This window comes from Apis cerana, linkage group LG1 (genome assembly GCF_029169275.1).
Source record: "Apis cerana isolate GH-2021 linkage group LG1, AcerK_1.0, whole genome shotgun sequence".
NCBI classification, from domain to species: Eukaryota; Metazoa; Arthropoda; class Insecta; order Hymenoptera; family Apidae; genus Apis; species Apis cerana.
Genome location: NC_083852.1, coordinates 19,114,851 through 19,131,795, shown reverse-complemented (window position 1 = coordinate 19,131,795; position 16,945 = coordinate 19,114,851). Strand labels below are relative to the sequence as shown.

At 23.9% G+C, this 16,945-nt stretch overlaps 4 protein-coding genes and 1 long non-coding RNA gene across 8 annotated transcripts; 2 read left to right on the top strand and 3 right to left on the bottom strand.

Moving 5' to 3' along the window:
- Positions 1-34: 34 nt before the first annotated feature.
- Positions 35-1,910, bottom strand: LOC108004342 (putative gustatory receptor 28b). Its single transcript, XM_028664013.2, has 4 exons — positions 546-1,910; positions 403-471; positions 245-334; positions 35-165 (listed from the first exon to the last, which is right to left on the bottom strand). Exons 1-4 carry the CDS (start codon positions 1,524-1,526, stop codon positions 58-60), a joined length of 1,248 nt encoding a protein of 415 aa, XP_028519814.1. The 5' UTR covers positions 1,527-1,910; the 3' UTR covers positions 35-57.
- A 66-nt stretch (positions 1,911-1,976) lies between these two features.
- LOC108004352 (PC4 and SFRS1-interacting protein) lies at positions 1,977-7,402 on the bottom strand. 2 transcript variants are annotated; one of them, XM_062087357.1, is made up of 12 exons: positions 7,083-7,402; positions 6,519-6,589; positions 6,206-6,363; positions 5,967-6,109; positions 5,478-5,679; positions 5,301-5,390; positions 4,871-5,243; positions 4,638-4,812; positions 4,478-4,531; positions 4,330-4,395; positions 4,034-4,166; positions 1,977-3,699 (listed from the first exon to the last, which is right to left on the bottom strand). In XM_062087357.1, exons 1-12 carry the CDS (start codon positions 7,161-7,163, stop codon positions 3,572-3,574), a joined length of 1,674 nt encoding a protein of 557 aa, XP_061943341.1. In that variant the 5' UTR covers positions 7,164-7,402; the 3' UTR covers positions 1,977-3,571. The 2 variants fall into 2 exon arrangements, with proteins under 2 accessions (XP_061943341.1, XP_061943342.1); XM_062087358.1 differs by having other exon boundaries at positions 4,871-5,219.
- A 386-nt stretch (positions 7,403-7,788) lies between these two features.
- On the top strand, positions 7,789-12,429 carry LOC108004351 (bone morphogenetic protein receptor type-2). Of its 3 annotated transcripts, none has more exons than XM_017067197.3 (11): positions 7,789-8,001; positions 8,537-8,835; positions 8,915-9,017; positions 9,090-9,287; positions 9,406-9,642; positions 9,739-9,894; positions 9,992-10,174; positions 10,254-10,423; positions 10,513-10,909; positions 10,984-11,205; positions 11,279-12,429. In XM_017067197.3, exons 2-11 carry the CDS (start codon positions 8,656-8,658, stop codon positions 12,307-12,309), a joined length of 2,877 nt encoding a protein of 958 aa, XP_016922686.1. In that variant the 5' UTR covers positions 7,789-8,001; positions 8,537-8,655; the 3' UTR covers positions 12,310-12,429. The 3 variants fall into 3 exon arrangements, with proteins under 3 accessions (XP_016922686.1, XP_016922687.1, XP_061943334.1); XM_017067198.3 differs by having other exon boundaries at positions 7,790-8,001; positions 8,566-8,835; XM_062087350.1 differs by having other exon boundaries at positions 7,797-8,001; positions 8,088-8,835.
- LOC133667821 (uncharacterized) lies at positions 10,863-13,694 on the bottom strand. The gene is made up of 2 exons (XR_009833459.1): positions 13,552-13,694; positions 10,863-11,178 (listed from the first exon to the last, which is right to left on the bottom strand). It is a non-coding gene; the product is annotated as an uncharacterized LOC133667821 (long non-coding RNA).
- Positions 13,341-16,723, top strand: LOC108004354 (elongation factor G, mitochondrial). The gene is made up of 9 exons (XM_017067205.3): positions 13,341-13,537; positions 13,626-13,784; positions 13,879-14,377; positions 14,568-14,829; positions 14,914-15,085; positions 15,150-15,440; positions 15,538-15,741; positions 15,824-16,135; positions 16,212-16,723. The coding sequence occupies exons 1-9, from the start codon at positions 13,463-13,465 to the stop codon at positions 16,470-16,472; spliced, it is 2,235 nt and encodes a 744-aa protein (XP_016922694.1). The 5' UTR covers positions 13,341-13,462; the 3' UTR covers positions 16,473-16,723.
- Positions 16,724-16,945: the final 222 nt, after the last annotated feature.

Below are 16,945 nucleotides of genomic sequence, written 5' to 3'. Positions count from 1 at the left end.
GTTTCTAAGTATCAAAGATTTAAATGATATCCAATTTGTAAGTAATAATTGTATTTTTTACGATAATCTGCATTGCGTGCAATTGCAGAAATTAGCATTTTGATTCGAAGTTCCCATTTGAAATTGAACCAAAATCACCATATACGTGGTTACTGTATTAATCATCTAACAATAAAAAATATCAAATAATATATATTCGCCGCATTCAAACAAAATTTATAATAATTGGCCAGTTTTCGCTCACCGAATGAAAAAGAGTATTATCTAATGTGAAGTATCCATTCGCTGTAAACTTCACTTTTTGATGTAACAGTTGAAGTGAAAATTGTTCGAGCTAGAAGATGTACATAATATTAAACAACGAAATTGTTAAGACGATCGAATTTGTAAATATCATTTTACCTCTATTTTCGTTTCTCGATCGATCGTACAATTTAACAAAATATGTATAATATATCCAGTTTTTTCGATCTGCAAAAAAATGCATGTTAAGTTTCTAGAATAATTATTCTCAAAAAAAAAAAAAAAAATTTAAATCTCCCTACCTCGTTTATCACTTTGGTTACCTTTGAAGTTAGCAAAGCAAGAAGAGACAACGGTAACATTATCCAAATTATGGTATTTGTAATAAGTAAAAAATTCAACTCATTAACAAAAAGTAAAAAAAGATAATAAGAGTTGTATAATATTACCAAAAAAATAAAAGAGAGTGCTGTGAGAATAGAAAAAGAATAAAAGTGTGAAACTTCTCTGGAAATATCGCAAAGATGATTGTAAATATCTCGAATTTGAATAAAAAGATGAATTCTTGAATAACTCATAAACACACATCGAGTCTGATTCACAACTTTTAAATTTATATCATCGTATCTGCTTCGACAAAAATTTTGTATAATGCAATTTAATTTTACAAAAATTGCATATATTAAATTAAGCACGAAAAAATATTGAATGAAAAGCAAACTTACAAAGATCAAAGGTACAATATTTGCCATTAATACTATTGGTCCAGGATTGAAATTTTTGATTTCAGTAATCAAGAGAATGATAAATAAGATTAACATAAATAAACAGATGAGAAATAAAACATTAAAAATGTGTTTTCGATTTAGTGGTTGTTGCAAATGACGCAACACATTCTCAGTATTAATTAAATAATTTCCAATTTTTATGATAACCGATTCAAATATGCAATAAAATAATAAAGTTGAAATCATAACAAAACAGCCTAATATTATTAGGAAAATTTCTATAATATTTGTTATAATTGTTTTGTGAATATAATCTGAATACAATGTGATTGGTATCGAGTAGAAACTCAATGCGATTATTAGACAGCTACCAAACAAATTGTAAAGTATTCCCAGTTTAGAACTGATAAAAAACATAGTATTTTCCGAGTTTTTCTTGTTTAAATTTGCCTGATTATTTAAAGAAAACGTGGCAAGACCGACAAATTTGAAGAAAAAAAAGAATAGCAAAGTCAACCGATGCATGTTTCGAGACCAATATGATTTATCTACCATTTTTTATATCCGAAAAAAATTATGTATGTATTACTAAAAATATATATTCTCACTTATATTTAAATATAGAGGAAATTTATGGACAATGCACTTTGTCTTCTTCTCATTCGTATGTAACTATCAAATATCACTTTTTTTTAATTTCGTTATTTTTATTTCTTGATATTTTCATTTTTTTAAAAAATAGTTGTTGCATTTCTAATAATGTGACGCACAAATGCAACAACTTCGTGATTTACGGTCTATTTTATAATAGCGTGTTTGAAAAACAACATTAAATATTAAATTATATTAAAAGTACATGCAATTACTTCGCATGCAACAAAATTTATATGATGTTTATTACTAATATCACAAACGATCGATGCTAATTAGATAAAATCATAAGAAAAAAATTATAATAGATATAAAAATACAAAGAAATTTGTAAAACTTTAAAAGCCATCAAAATCTACAGAAAGTTTTTTATTCAAAATATTTGTTTTTTAACATTTTGAAAGAAACATTTATCTTTTCAGCAATCATAATATTTACGTAATATATAACATATCAGTTATTATCATTTTATTTTCTAAAGGATACGCAATAAATTTTAACATAATTATTAAAAAAATAATTAATCAACTAAAAATAGCATAAAACTCTAAACAGAAAATATTTATTTACCTTTTTCGTTTTCAATGCACTTCAAAGGCATTTCTTCGAATTAATTTAATTAATAAAAAAAATGTAAAAAAAACTTAAATGTAAATAATGTAAGTAAATAAGTGTAACAATGATTTTTTGATTATTCGGCGAAAAAAATACATTAATTTGTTTTTATTAACAATATTACTTTTACAGCATCTTTTTTTCGACAAACGTTTACAAAAGTACATTTATATTAAGATAAATACCGTACTTAATTTAAATAAAACCAATCGATAAATGTGTGCGAGGTTAAACAATTATTGTGCTATTACGAAAAGTACTGGATGCAAATAAATATTTTTATTTATAATTTTTTTGTTTTTTGATATAAAAAAGATAATATAATTTACATTATAATTGTAATTTTATAACAATAAGCTATACGAGATCAAAAATTTCTGTCCTAAAAAATTTTATTTTATTTTATTTTAAGATAAATATTTATTCGCTTCAAATTACATATAAATTATTATAAAGTCTTTTATGTGTATTTTTTTAAATGTTTAGAAATTATAATTTTTTTAATTTGTACAATCCAGTAACAGTAGTAGCAGCTTTATGAACACGTTCGAATTTTTAAAAAAAAAATTTTTATCTGAGATTCAAAAATATTTTATACAAGTAATAAACCATATATTTTTATTTTTTTGAATGATTTATTTATTTATTTATTTGAACGATTCAATTATGCCTTTAAAGTGCTATGAAAACACTTGATTGAAAATGCAAAACGTTAATTTCAATAACTTATTGAAAATTTGCATTGAAATCAACCAATTATATGATTATTATCGACCTCTACAGTATGTCATGTTTCTAACTTTTACATATAGAGGAGTATTGCAATTTTTCTTTCTTATATGTACATTGGTATTTGATGTTATTTAAGTAGATAAATTTAGTATGGTGTTAAACAACAAAGACATCTATATATTTTTCAGAAATATTTTTTTCTTTTTTGGTATTGCCTTAATGACGCAAAAAAATTGTAATTATTAAAGAAATATGTTATTGAATAGAGTAAATAATTAATGACATCTACTCTAAATCTTAGGTGCTATATAATTAAACAATCTTCTTAACATTTTTAACAGAGTACAGAGTACAAACTGTTCATTCATATAATAATGGGTTTTCTAGTTACAGATATTACAAGAAAGATGAGTTATGATAATGAGAAAATTTACTAGAGAACCCATAAAATAAAATGTAGTGTCAAATTGATCCAAAAGTGATATTCAAGTGCAAAAAAAGTGAATTCTTTTTCGACTTTAAGACACTCATGTAATGTACTATATTAGTACAGAAAAAAGTAAGTATGTTTTTCACATTATCAGATACAAAAAGTCACTATGTTACTTGGCCTCTGACTCTTTTGGAGTCTCGCTTCTTGTAGGCACTTCCAATTTAACTACCGTAGGTGCATCTGTATCTAGTCGACTACCGCTTTCATCTGCAGGCAAATCTTCTGATATGGTTGCATCTATAAATATTATTTATTCTATTTTACATGGAAATATATATATATATATATATATATATATATATATATATATATATATATATATATACACATACATATATATACATACATATATATTTAGTATATTTTACTTAACATATCATTTATGATATATTATAAAATAATATACAATATAAAATAATATTTTTGTATATTTATGTTAATAAGTTAAACATATTTTTTATAAATCATATATAGATAAAATTTTTAATTCATTTTAACTAAAAAAATTTAAAATTTTTAATTCATTTTAAACTAAATTGATAATCAATGTGTTATAAATTTACATTTTTACCTGGACAAGCAGGATCGGACATTAAAGAGAATACTTTTTCTTCAGGCATATCCTTCGTCAATTCTTTGAAATGAAACACTTGATCCGAAAATGATTGCCAAAACGATTGCCCTTCAGGTATAGTAAACATAGCCTAAAAAAATGATCATATATTTATTTATTTTAGCATTTAATTATATAAAAATAAATTTTATTAGAAAATCTTATATCAAATATACTAGGCATGCATAAATATGTATATAATGTACATATGTATAAATTTAATAAATATAAAAATTAAATTAACTTAATCTTACTTTAAATTTGTTGTATATATGCTCAGATTTTTGTCTAATTTGTTCCGCTTTTTGTTTGAAAACTGCCTATAAATAAAATTTAAGAGGAAGTAAAAAAAAAAATATTATATAAAATATTTTATATTTTACGAAAAAAAAAAAATTATACCTCTTCTTCATCACTTAATTTCCAATCAGCTAAATTACCAATATATCTTCGCAACTGAAAATTGAATTGAATAGAATTACAATAATTATTTAATAAATTACAATAATTATAATAATATAATAAAATGAATATAATAAAATGATAATTTATATTCATTTACCCTTTTAACAGTTCCGACAATATGTGGATGTTTCTTCAACATTAAAGGATCAATTGGAAGTGATAACATTTCATCCATTGCTTGCAAACACTTATCCGGATATGCTCGATCTAATCCAAGATTGGATTTAATTTGAGCATCCAACTGTAAAAGTTGCGCTTCAATACGAAGCCATCTGAAATTAATAATTAAAATCTAAAATTTTGTCAAATTAATATTATTCTTATTATTACCTTAGTTTATTTGTTTTACGATGAAGTGCACCATCTTTTGCTAACAATCGTTTTTCTTCATCTGGAACATGCACATTAAAATCGAGATAATCTTTTATTTGTTCCGGTAAAATTTCACCACTTTCTAATTGCGCTTTCATTTTCATTGCATTTCTAGCAGTGGACCATTCCCATTGCGCTCGAGCCTTTTCGCTTTCAAAGGATTTTGGCTTATCCATGTCTAACTTGATTCCTACATATTCACCAGCAAATGTTAATGCTAATAGAACTCGTCCCGGGATATCTGAAGATGTCGCACCAGAAACCACAGTACCTTCCAAAATAGGTGTTTCATCTAAATTATTTTTTTCTGTAAAATATATAATATTTAAATCTTTATAATTTAATTTTAATATAACACATTGTTTTTATATACTTTTTATATACTAACTTTCCAAAGCTCTTTTTTTATGCATTGTACTAGGTGTTACTTGATCATTAGAATCTTCAATCTTAACTTTAGGACGACCTCTTCCATGTTCTACAATATTTATAATAATATATACAAAATATTTATAAAAAGAATTCTATCAAACCAGTTTAATTAAATAAAGCTGATAATATATACCATTTTTATCTGCAATATCTGTTTCTTCCGAACTTGAAAAGTCAGCAAATCGTTTGGGTTTAATTTTTCTACCGCTACGACTTACAACTTCTTTAGGTGATTCTTCTCCCTGAGAATCCAATGCATCTTGTTTTACTGAATCACTTGTAGATGCAGATAAAGATTTTGCTTTTCCGCGTCTTTTCTTCACTTCAGGTGCATCCTAATTTTAAAAAATTTTTTAATATCTCATAATATAAACAGTAAATATTATTCTTTAAATATAAATTATATATAAATGTAAGGAACAATCGCACAAACTATTTAATCTTAATAAATATTTGTCGGCAATTCCTAAATTATTATTGGAGTGCTCAATACAATAATTGTTTCTTTACAAAATATTGTATAAATGAGAAAATACTCCTAATGAAATGTATACATATATGTTATGTATATTTACATTTAACAATAAATCTAATTAACTAAATATATAATTAAATATATTACAGCAGTAGAGAAGGTTCTCCTTTTCATAGATTTCTTTTTTTCTTCTTCATCAATAACAAGAGATCCTGTATCCATGTCACTATCTGCAGCACTAACTGTTGGTAAATTATCACCTTCTTTTCTTGTTTCTTCAATTCCAGCTTCTTTAATTAAATTAAATTAAATTATGAATTTATATATAGCATTTTATATATATTTCAAATTTTATATATTTATTACATAATATATTATATATTTACCTTTAAGATCAGCAAGATTTGATGCCTTATTTCTGTCATTTTTAAGCTCTTGTTCTAGTTGTACTAATCCTTCATGAAAAAATTTCCTTCGAAGTGGTTTGCCAAATTTTGCTTTATTTTCAATATAGGTATATAATTCTTCCACTTTACACACAGCACTAAAGTAAATATTTAAAAATATATATTATAACTTTTAATATTATTTTAAAAAATTTTATATAAAAATTATAAATATATAATTTCTACATTATTTCACAATTTATATATAAAAGTAAAATAATTAAAATTACATAGTATATATAAAAAAACTCACGTTTCTCCTGTGCCATAAAAATAAACACTATATTTTGAATTTTTTGAATTAGGATCAATAACTTTCTCAACCTAAAAAAAAGAGAAATTACTTATAAAGTATATTCATTTATAGATTATTATTTGATTGTTAAATTTAATTAAATTTTTTCTTTATTTAAAATTCTAAAAAATATTTTAAATTTTATAATTTACTTCTTGTAACTTATAATTTAAAAAAATTTTATAATTTATTTTTTCTTTATTTTAATATATATATATATGTATATATATATACATATTATAATCTTTATTATAATGTATATATATATATATATTATAATAAAGATTATAATATATATATATATAAATATATCAATTATCATAAATTTTTGCATATAAATATGATTTTAAAATAATATATTAATATCAATATCGTGTCTTAAAATACCGCAATATAAAAAAAAAATTAATAAGATTAAAATTAAAAATGTTACTATTATTAATATTTTTAATATAAATATTTATTATTATTAATTTCATCAAAAATATAAAAAATAATTATAAAATCTATAACAGAACTTACTTTTGCTGGCCACGGTGGATAACCTCGAACTTTTGCGAAAACCTTATCACCCGCAAAAAATTTCTTATGAAGCTTCACCATGTTGACGACAAACTTTTACAAGTTCAGAAGTAAACAGCAAACGCTATTTCTATTCCTATTATACACGACGTATAACGAGACTCGTTAATTTTTAAGAAACATTGAACAAAACATCCCGAAAGCCACCATTTGCACGATATAATATCAAAAACACGCAGAATAAGACGCTGCGCGCCAATTCATGAGTCTTCAGTTACGAATATTCTCATATGAATCTGTACAGTATAGATTGAAAACTCTTAAAGTGAAACTGAATCTCTTATTGGGTGTTTTCGACTATATCGATATCATATCAGTTAATCATTTAATTATTTCTATTTCAAAAATTTTAATTAAATTCTTTTTTAAACTTATATTTAACATATAAAAAAAATTTACTTTACTGACAAGAAAATTATAGAAAATTACTTTCTATATTCTTTTATATTAAATGTTCCAATAACAATATATTGATTATTGAATATTATAATAAAGATTATTTCTTATATTTAATATCAATTAAAACAAAATAAAAATAAAAAAATTTAATAAATCAATATGTATTTATATATATATTTTATGTAATAATATCAATAACAACTTAATATTGTCTTTTACAATGATACAAATCTGACGTTTTATGTTGTCTTTGCGAACACGTGAATGAATTACAATTTAATGGATACGGGTTGTATGTCAAATGTGTTAATGTTGATTCAATATTTATTGTAAAAAAAAAAAAAAAAAAAAAAAAAAAAATTCATATTATTTAGCAAATATGTGCAATGTTTTTATTGATATTCAATATATTTTTTCAAAATTTTCAATTAAAAAATTTGAAAAGTCTCTTCCTTAAAATGTAAGTATATTTCTTTTAATTTGCTTGTAATGCATCCTGCGAAACTTTTTTCTTTTTCATTTTGTAATTCTTTATTTTTTTTACAGCATGTGTTATGATTCTTTTTATATACATCTACATGTGCAGCATATTCAATTCTATGAAAATTTCAATCTTTCTCGTATAATTATATAAAACTAATTTTTTGTGATTACTTTTTTTTTTTTTTTATTATACTCTTATTGCTGCAATAATTCTTACGTGAAAATTCCATGAAATTTATAATTTATATTATTTACTAATATTTACACTACTAATAAAATTTCTTTTTCCTCTGCAGAATAAAAATTTGTAATATATTAATATTTTGTATTGCATCTATTTTCTTTTATTATTAGTATTTATATCAATTTTTTAATATTTAAATAATCTTTTAATAAATTAGTTTTTTATTTCTGTTAAAAAAAAATATGTTTTTATCTTTTACTTTAAAATCTCATAATTATAATAATCTTATTATTATAATAAATATATTTGAATCATATATAATAAACAGATGAATATATTATATTGTGCACATGGCAGCGATATATGATGTTATAATCAAAGATGCCAGTTCTTGAGAAGCAACGCTTCCTTTGAAGTGTTCAAGTTCAAGAGGCCTGCTGAGGCACAATGAAAGCCATTGTATCAATTACATTCATCGTACTACTATATGGGATAAACTCAGTACCCATCAGTGCCATTAGAATATGTGCCAGCAGGAAAAAGAATAATGAAAATTTTCCATTAAAACAAAATACACCTAGTGTACCTGAAGATTTTCTCAATGACAGTAATATAATTCATACTGCAGTAAGTTTAACATTATATAAATTTTATAAATAAATTGGTTTCTAGATATATTTAAATAAAATAATTTAATTTTTTACAGAAAAATGATAATATTAAATTTGAAACATGTACTAATTTTTGTCATGCATTATGGCAAGAGGAAAAGACTGCAAATGGAACTAAAATTATCATTTTATCTCAAGGTATATAATAATTCATTCAATAATTTATGATATTATGTTTTTATTATATTTTTATTATATATAATAATTTAGGTTGTTGGAAACAATCTGGTGAACAAAAATGTGAAACAACAGAATGCATTGCCCTTCAAAGCTCCACTAAAGCATTGAATAATACAAAATTTTGTTGCTGCCATGGAGATTATTGTAATCTTAATATCAATAGTACTAATACTTTATATTCTGAGAATAATGCACATACTTCTATTTCTGCAGAAAATAATCAGCCTAGTAAGGATTCATGACATAAAATATAATATTCTATATTAATTTATAAGTTTATTGTGCATAATATTCTATATTAATTTATAAGTTTATTGTGCATAATATTTTTTATGAAATTTTATAGCAACTCAGTATTTGGAGCAATCAGATTCTGGAAGATGGATTGTTATCATAACAAGTGTTTTATTATGCATATTATTAGTAATATGTATTATAGCTTTAATGATATATCGTATATATCATAATAATATGTTAGCAAGATTAGGAAAACCACTTTCTTATACAGATCAATTTATGGATAGTACAGCATTAAGAACTGGTACTTATACAGTAGATCATTTGAAACTTACAACAATTGTAGGTATGTTGTTTATTAATTATAATTATAAAAATAGATTATTAATCTGTAATAAAATAGATGTTTTTAAACATATGATATATTATATTATAATTTCAGGTCAAGGTCGCTATGGTTCTGTATGGCAAGGCAGCATGGGAGATCAAGATGTTGCTGTAAAAATATTTCCTTCTCATTATCGTAATTATTTCCAAAATGAACGAGATACTTATTGTCTTCCCTTTATGGAACATTCATCTCTTTTAAGTTACTATGGTTAATATTTTTTTTATTTTCAAACAGTATTTTATCATTTATTGAAATAATGTTAAAATATTAATAATAATAAAAAATATTTATAATCCTTATTTAGGTGTGGATGAAAGAGTTAGTATGGAAGGTAGTGTTGAATATCTTTTGGTACTTAGTTTTGCGCCAGGTGGTACTTTAACAGATTTTTTAAGAACACATATGATTGATTGGATCACATTTTGTAAAATGGGTCTTTCTATGGTGAAAGGTCTTGCTTATTTACATACTGATATACATAAAGGTGGTAAGTAAAAGATACAAAAAATATTTTACGATAAATTGAAAAATATTATTAATAATATTCTTAAAAAATTAATTTACAGATAAATTTAAGCCATGCATTGCACACAGAGACATCAATTCAAGAAATATATTAATCAAAGCTGATGGTACTTGCTGTATATGCGATTTAGGATTAGCAGTTCAAATTTCTGGATCTAAATACTATTCAAATGGAGAAGCACAGCATGCCGAAATAAAATCAATCAATGATGTAATAACTTGATGATAATAACTTTAATATAAAAAAATGTATAACATTTAAAACAATTTATGATTATGTATTTTTCATATTTAAATTAGGTTGGTACTTTGAGATATATGGCACCAGAAATATTGGAAGGTGCTGTAAATTTACGAGATTGCGAAAGTTCTTTGAAACAAATAGATGTTTATGCAATGGGTTTAGTAATATGGGAATTAGTTTCAAGATGTTCGGATATTTACGTATTAGGATCCGAAGTACCTCCCTATAGACAACCATATGAGAAAGAAATTGGTCTTCATCCAACATTTGAACAAATGCAAGTTTTAGTTTCTCGTAATAAAGCAAGACCTCTATTAGAAGGTAATTTAGTGGATAGGCCAGGAGTACGTTTGATTAAAGAAACAATGGAAGATTGCTGGGATGCAGATGCAGAAGCTCGATTAACTGCTTTATGTATAGAAGAACGCCTCTCAGAATTACAATCTCATCGAGGTAATTTTTATTTCATTATCATTATATAATATATACATATATATTAAAAGAAAAAATAATTCATAAATTTTTAGTAACAATACATTTTACTGATGGAAGTCCAATGGTAAACTCCCATTGTACTCTAGTGCCTTCAACCACAAATAGTCTTTATAGTGAATCTTCACATCATGACAATATCCACGTCACTCAATTTATATCACAGACAGCACAAGATAGTTCGAGCAACGAAGGCGGCGTTGTTGAAAATCTGGTAACATTATCACCTTCTGAAAGCATTATACATGAACATAGCTGTAAGTATTTTATTAAGATTATATAATAGATTTTAAAATTCATTATTATAATAATATTTTTATTATATTTTAGTTAAAAATTCAAATGAAATAGCAATATATAATCATACTCAAACACTTCAACCTTATCAAGGACGAAATCCTTGTATGGAAAGAAATTTAATGTTACAGTCAGATTCACTTGAAGATTTGGAATGTAATGGTAATGTACTTGTTGATAAATCTATGAAACATACATGTAATGATCAATATAGAATTGTATCGGAAGCACAAGGACTTGTTTCTCATGATTATTTGAGTCAACACACAACTCAATTATCTCAGTTGAGACCAGCTACACCTATACCATATGTTCAAAATGTTATTTCGGATGATGGTACATCATCTTATGGTAAAAGGAAACAAACAAATGTACATGAGATTTGTTCGCAAGATAGTCCTCGAAAAAAATTATTCGGATGGTCAAATTTTAAAAAATTACTTGTTAATAAGAAAATGTATCCATATAATAAATATCAAATAGATCGAGAGGATTCTAAATCCAATTTATTGTCAAAACAGAATGTACAGATCAAAACTGTAGAAACTAATGTAACGATATCTCCGGCGGGAAAATATGTGAATGGTATTATTACTAAAACACCTGCTTTTACTTCTACACTAGATAAAAATGATAAAAATGCTATACAAATTGGTAAACAAAAATTTGATAATGATAATAATACAAATACTCGACCATCTACCCTACCCCTTGTAAATTTAAGAAATAAAAAAAGTGAAAATATTAATAGACAAGAAAGCATCGATAAATTCAACGAAGTTTTTAATGTAGGATCTAATGTAAATGTATTAAAAGATCCACATATGAGAATAAAAACACCGGGAGATTTACCACCTTCAGTAAGGAAAATTCGTGGTCGTGGACAATCAACCGCTAGATTTTCTCTTTATGACGATCGTATGATGTGCAATATTTTAAGCGAAGAAAATGATCGAAATGACAAAGCTATTTGGAATTCGGTACCATTTGGTATGGATCTTGGTGATAGCGATGACAAACATTCACCGACTAAATTTAATACCAAAAATGTTACTTGCTTTTAATTGAATAGAATACTAACATATTTGTAAATGTTTTTAAAAATCAACATAAATTAAGCTGTATTATAACTTCAGCTTGAATATATGTATGTACAGAGAAAATATACGTAATGATAAATAGGATTTTATATTCTTAAATGTATTTAGGAATGCATTTTGAAAATTTAAATATTAAAGAAAATAAAAAAAAATTTTTAAAAATAAAAAATAAAAAAAAAGAAAGAAAAAGTACTAAAATAATGTTAAGATATTAAAGGGGATATTCAATTAATTACTTGATTCTTATAAGTATATTTTATGCTTGAAGGATCTTTTTTCCTTCACAATAAATATCTATTCATAAATCTTGTATCAATGTTAATATTAATGTTTCATAGGTTCAAATTAGTCATAAGAAATTCACTAGGAATGTATTTTGATACACATAGTGAATATATATTATAATTCTCATTGTCAGCACATAATTATTTTATGTATTTATAATTCTTATGAATTATGCATATGAATTATTCCAAAAAAATTTATGTTAATTGTTTATGGAAATATGCAATAAATAAAAATATTAAAGTTTATTGACATATTTCTGAGCATTAGAAAAAAAAATTATGAATTTATCCCATCTAATATATAATTTTTTTTTTCTCCAGATACCTTATATGTTCTACAAAAAAAATGTACATCACAGAATATAATTATACAATATTAAAAACAATGTAAAAATGAATTTTACATTTGAATGAAAATTATAAGCACAAAATTCATACTTTCTGTAAGCTCAATGTAAATATTTGTAGTATATAAACATTTTAATATATATATTAAATAAGCTTGTTATGTTTTATTTTAATAAAATTACAATCGTATGTTATAGTATTTAAGATAAATCGTATTATAATAATAATGTGAAAAAATAATGAAATAAATAATAACACGAAAAATAATAAAATTATTTCTAAAATTTTTTATCTATTGAAGATGTTAAGATATGCATAATAAATATTTTTTATTATTATTAATATTCATAAAATATATACTTTTACAATTATTCGGATATTGTATCTGATTATACTCAATTGCCAAGAATTTTGGATATATATTATTCTTTATTAAATTATTTTCTTAAATAGTAAAATATATTATAAAATATTTAACTATTATGTCTATAATAACAGTTTTAAGACATGATATCAATTTAAAATCATTTTTAACTTATTACTCTTATTTTTCAAAAGTAAGTATTCTAACCTGCAAAATTTAAATTGGTTAACAATTATTTAAGATTATTTATATAATTAATTATATCATTGAATATCTAATAGAACAATTTACAATCTTTATCATCATTTGCAAAATATGCAGAACATAAATCATTGGAAAAAATTCGAAATATTGGTATATCGGCACATATTGATTCTGGAAAAACTACCTTAACAGAACGAATATTATTTTATACTGGAAGAATAACTAAAATGCATGAGGTAAAAAAAAAATAATTTTAATCTGTTATATTATATTATTCAATATACTAGAATATAAATTTTTTATTTAATTATAATAAAATATTTATATTAGGTAAAAGGTAAAGATAATGTTGGAGCAACAATGGATAGTATGGAATTAGAAAAACAAAGAGGCATTACAATTCAATCTGCTGCAACTTATACTCTATGGAAAGATCATAATATTAATATTATTGATACTCCTGGTCATGTTGATTTTACTGTAGAAGTAGAACGATCTTTACGTGTTTTAGATGGAGCTATACTTATATTATGTGCAGTAGGTGGTGTACAATCACAAACAATAACTGTAGATCGACAAATGAGAAGGTATAATATACCTCGCATAGCATTTATTAATAAATTGGACAGATTAGGTGCTAATCCTAAAAGAATCTTAGAGCAGTTAAGAGGAAAATTAAATCTTAATGCTGCATTTTTACAATTACCTATTGGTATAGAAAGTAACAATAGAGGAATAATAGATTTAATTAATCAAAAAGCTTTATACTTTGAAGGAAATTTTGGTGAAGTTGTAAGAGAAGATGAAATTCCATCAGATATGAAAACAGGTATATAATATATATTTCATCTACAGATATAGTATAATCAAATTATTTAATCAATATTAAATTTACAAAATTTTATATCTTGCTAAATCTTTGGATGAATTATAAATATAAAATATTTAATTCATCAATATTTTAAAGAATACAAAAAATACTATATATTTTAAGTAAATTAAATGTATTTTATATGTAGAAACTCAAGAAAAAAGACAAGAGTTAATTGAACATTTGAGCAATGTTGATGAATATCTTGGAGAAATGTATTTAAATGAAATACACATTCATGAAAAAGATATAATAGATGCTATTAGAAGATGTTGTATAAAAAGAACTTTTGTACCAGTTCTACTTGGAACTGCTTTAAAAAATAAAGGTGTTCAGCCATTATTAGATGCAGTTATAAACTATCTACCAAATCCTGGAGAAGTTGAAAATTATGCATTTCAAGAGAATAAGTAAGTTTCTTATCATGATTTATTTGCTTTTGAATTATCACTTTTTTAACTAATTAATGAATAATAATGAATTGTTATTTATAGAAATGAAACTGTTAAAATTTTGTTGAATTCTGAAAGAAGTAACAAACATCCTTTTATTGGATTAGCATTTAAATTAGAAGCTGGAAAATTTGGTCAATTAACTTATTTTCGTTGTTATCAAGGAATGATAAACAAAGGAAATACTTTAATTAATACAAGAACAAGGAAAAAAGTACGTATATGATTGTAATATAATTTTTATATTAAAAATAAAATTTTTACATAATATTTTTTAGGTTCGAATTCAAAGGCTAGTAAGACTTCACTCAAATCAAATGGAAGATGTGTCTGAAGTTTATGCCGGAGATATTTTTGCTTTGTTTGGAATAGATTGTGCATCGGGTGATACATTTGTCAATAATTCTAATCTAAAGTTATCAATGGAATCTATTTATATACCTGAGCCTGTAGTATCGATGTCTATTCAAATAAAAAATTCAAAAGATCGGGATAATTTTTCAAAAGGTATCGCACGATTTACCAAAGAAGATCCTACTTTAAAATATTATTATGATGCAGATAATAAGGTAAAATATGAAAAGTTATGTTGTATACGTACTAATGTATTGAATATATACAAATGAATTTGAGAAAACTATAATACAATATGATATATATATTTAGGAATCTTTAATTTCTGGAATGGGAGAGTTACATTTAGAAATATATGCTCAAAGACTTGAACGTGAATATGGTTGTCCTATAATACTTGGAAAACCAAAAGTTTCGTTTCGCGAAACATTATGTGAACCTATTGAATTTGATTATCTTCACAAAAAGCAATCAGGAGGAGCTGGGCAATATGCACGTATAATTGGAATATTAGAAGTAATAATTTGATTTATTTGAATAACGTTATATTTGTTATATCTGTATTGTATATTTATTATTTACATTAATATTTTTATAGCCATTACCGAAGGAAAAAAATACTGAACTTATATTTCTTGATAAAACAGTAGGAACAAATGTTCCAAAACAATTTATTCCTGGTGTAGAAAGAGGATTTAAAACTATGTGCGAAAAAGGATATCTTTCTGGTCATAAAGTAGCAGGTGTTAAATTTACATTATTTGATGGTATGCATCATATCGTGGATTCTTCAGAATTAGCATTTTTTCTCGCTGCAGAAGGTGCGATGAAAGAATTATTTTTAAAAGGATCATGGCGAATTTTAGAACCAATTATGTCAGTGGAAGTAACTATTCCTGTAGAATTTCAAGTAAATAAGAATATATATTTTTTTATCACCTGATAATAAATTATATTTTATATTAATTTACATTATTATATTAAAGGGTATAGTTACTGCTCAAATCACTAAACGAAATGGTATCATAACTAATACAGATAATAATGAAGGATGGTGCACATTAAAAGCAGAAGTTCCATTAAACGAAATGTTTGGATATATTGGCGAATTGCGATCTACTACTCAAGGGAAAGGAGAATTTACTATGGAATATGCAAGGTATACACCTTGTTTACCAGAAGTAGAAGAACGATTAATAAGAGAATATCAAGAAGCGAATAATTTACTTTCGCAACAAAAAAATTAGTGAATTCAGAAATAATTAATACATTTGTATTAGGAATAATTTTAATTTTTTCTATAGTGTATGAATGGTGTATATTAAATGTATAATGAAATGAATGAATATAAAATGTGAATGTAAATTTAAATATATATGAAAAAATGTATGATAGTTCGATCTAATGTAAATAATTATGATAATGAAAATGACAATGTGTAAAATTGTTGTTTTAAAAATAACAACAATGAAGTATACACTAATAATTTTCTAAATAATTTTTTTTTTTTTATAGAAACAACAGAATCCTGACTTGATTTTATCAAATTTTAATTTTGAAATATATTTTTTCGATTTCTTAAATATTTTATTTTCAGTAAGCATTTATTTTGGTTTTATTGAAATTAAAAATATTTTATGCGTTTGGTGTATCAAAAAAAGAATATTTAAAAAAAAATTTTTTTAAATTATAGAAATCGATTGCAATTGCGATACTCGAA

What these genes read in the sequence shown, in the direction of transcription:
- LOC108004342 (XM_028664013.2), bottom strand. Translation starts at nt 1,526, where the DNA reads ATGGTAGATAAATCATATTGGTCTCGAAACATGCATCGGTTGACTTTG. An exon ending in TAACCAAAGTGATAAACGAG is followed by an intron (nt 472 to 545) that starts GTAGGGAGATTT and finishes ATTTTTTTGCAG; the next exon opens with ATCGAAAAAACTGGATATAT. An exon ending in ATCGAGAAACGAAAATAGAG is followed by an intron (nt 335 to 402) that starts GTAAAATGATAT and finishes TACATCTTCTAG; the next exon opens with CTCGAACAATTTTCACTTCA.
- LOC108004352 (XM_062087357.1), bottom strand. Translation starts at nt 7,163, where the DNA reads ATGGTGAAGCTTCATAAGAAATTTTTTGCGGGTGATAAGGTTTTCGCA. An exon ending in TAAAAAAAGAGCTTTGGAAA is followed by an intron (nt 5,244 to 5,300) that starts GTTAGTATATAA and finishes TAAATTATAAAG; the next exon opens with ATTTAAATATTATATATTTT. An exon ending in AATTAAGTGATGAAGAAGAG is followed by an intron (nt 4,396 to 4,477) that starts GTATAATTTTTT and finishes TTTTATTTATAG; the next exon opens with GCAGTTTTCAAACAAAAAGC.
- LOC108004351 (XM_017067197.3), top strand. Translation starts at nt 8,656, where the DNA reads ATGAAAGCCATTGTATCAATTACATTCATCGTACTACTATATGGGATA. An exon ending in AGAATTACAATCTCATCGAG is followed by an intron (nt 10,910 to 10,983) that starts GTAATTTTTATT and finishes ATAAATTTTTAG; the next exon opens with TAACAATACATTTTACTGAT. An exon ending in CATTATACATGAACATAGCT is followed by an intron (nt 11,206 to 11,278) that starts GTAAGTATTTTA and finishes ATTATATTTTAG; the next exon opens with TTAAAAATTCAAATGAAATA.
- LOC108004354 (XM_017067205.3), top strand. Translation starts at nt 13,463, where the DNA reads ATGTCTATAATAACAGTTTTAAGACATGATATCAATTTAAAATCATTT. An exon ending in ATTATGATGCAGATAATAAG is followed by an intron (nt 15,441 to 15,537) that starts GTAAAATATGAA and finishes ATATATATTTAG; the next exon opens with GAATCTTTAATTTCTGGAAT. An exon ending in GTATAATTGGAATATTAGAA is followed by an intron (nt 15,742 to 15,823) that starts GTAATAATTTGA and finishes ATATTTTTATAG; the next exon opens with CCATTACCGAAGGAAAAAAA.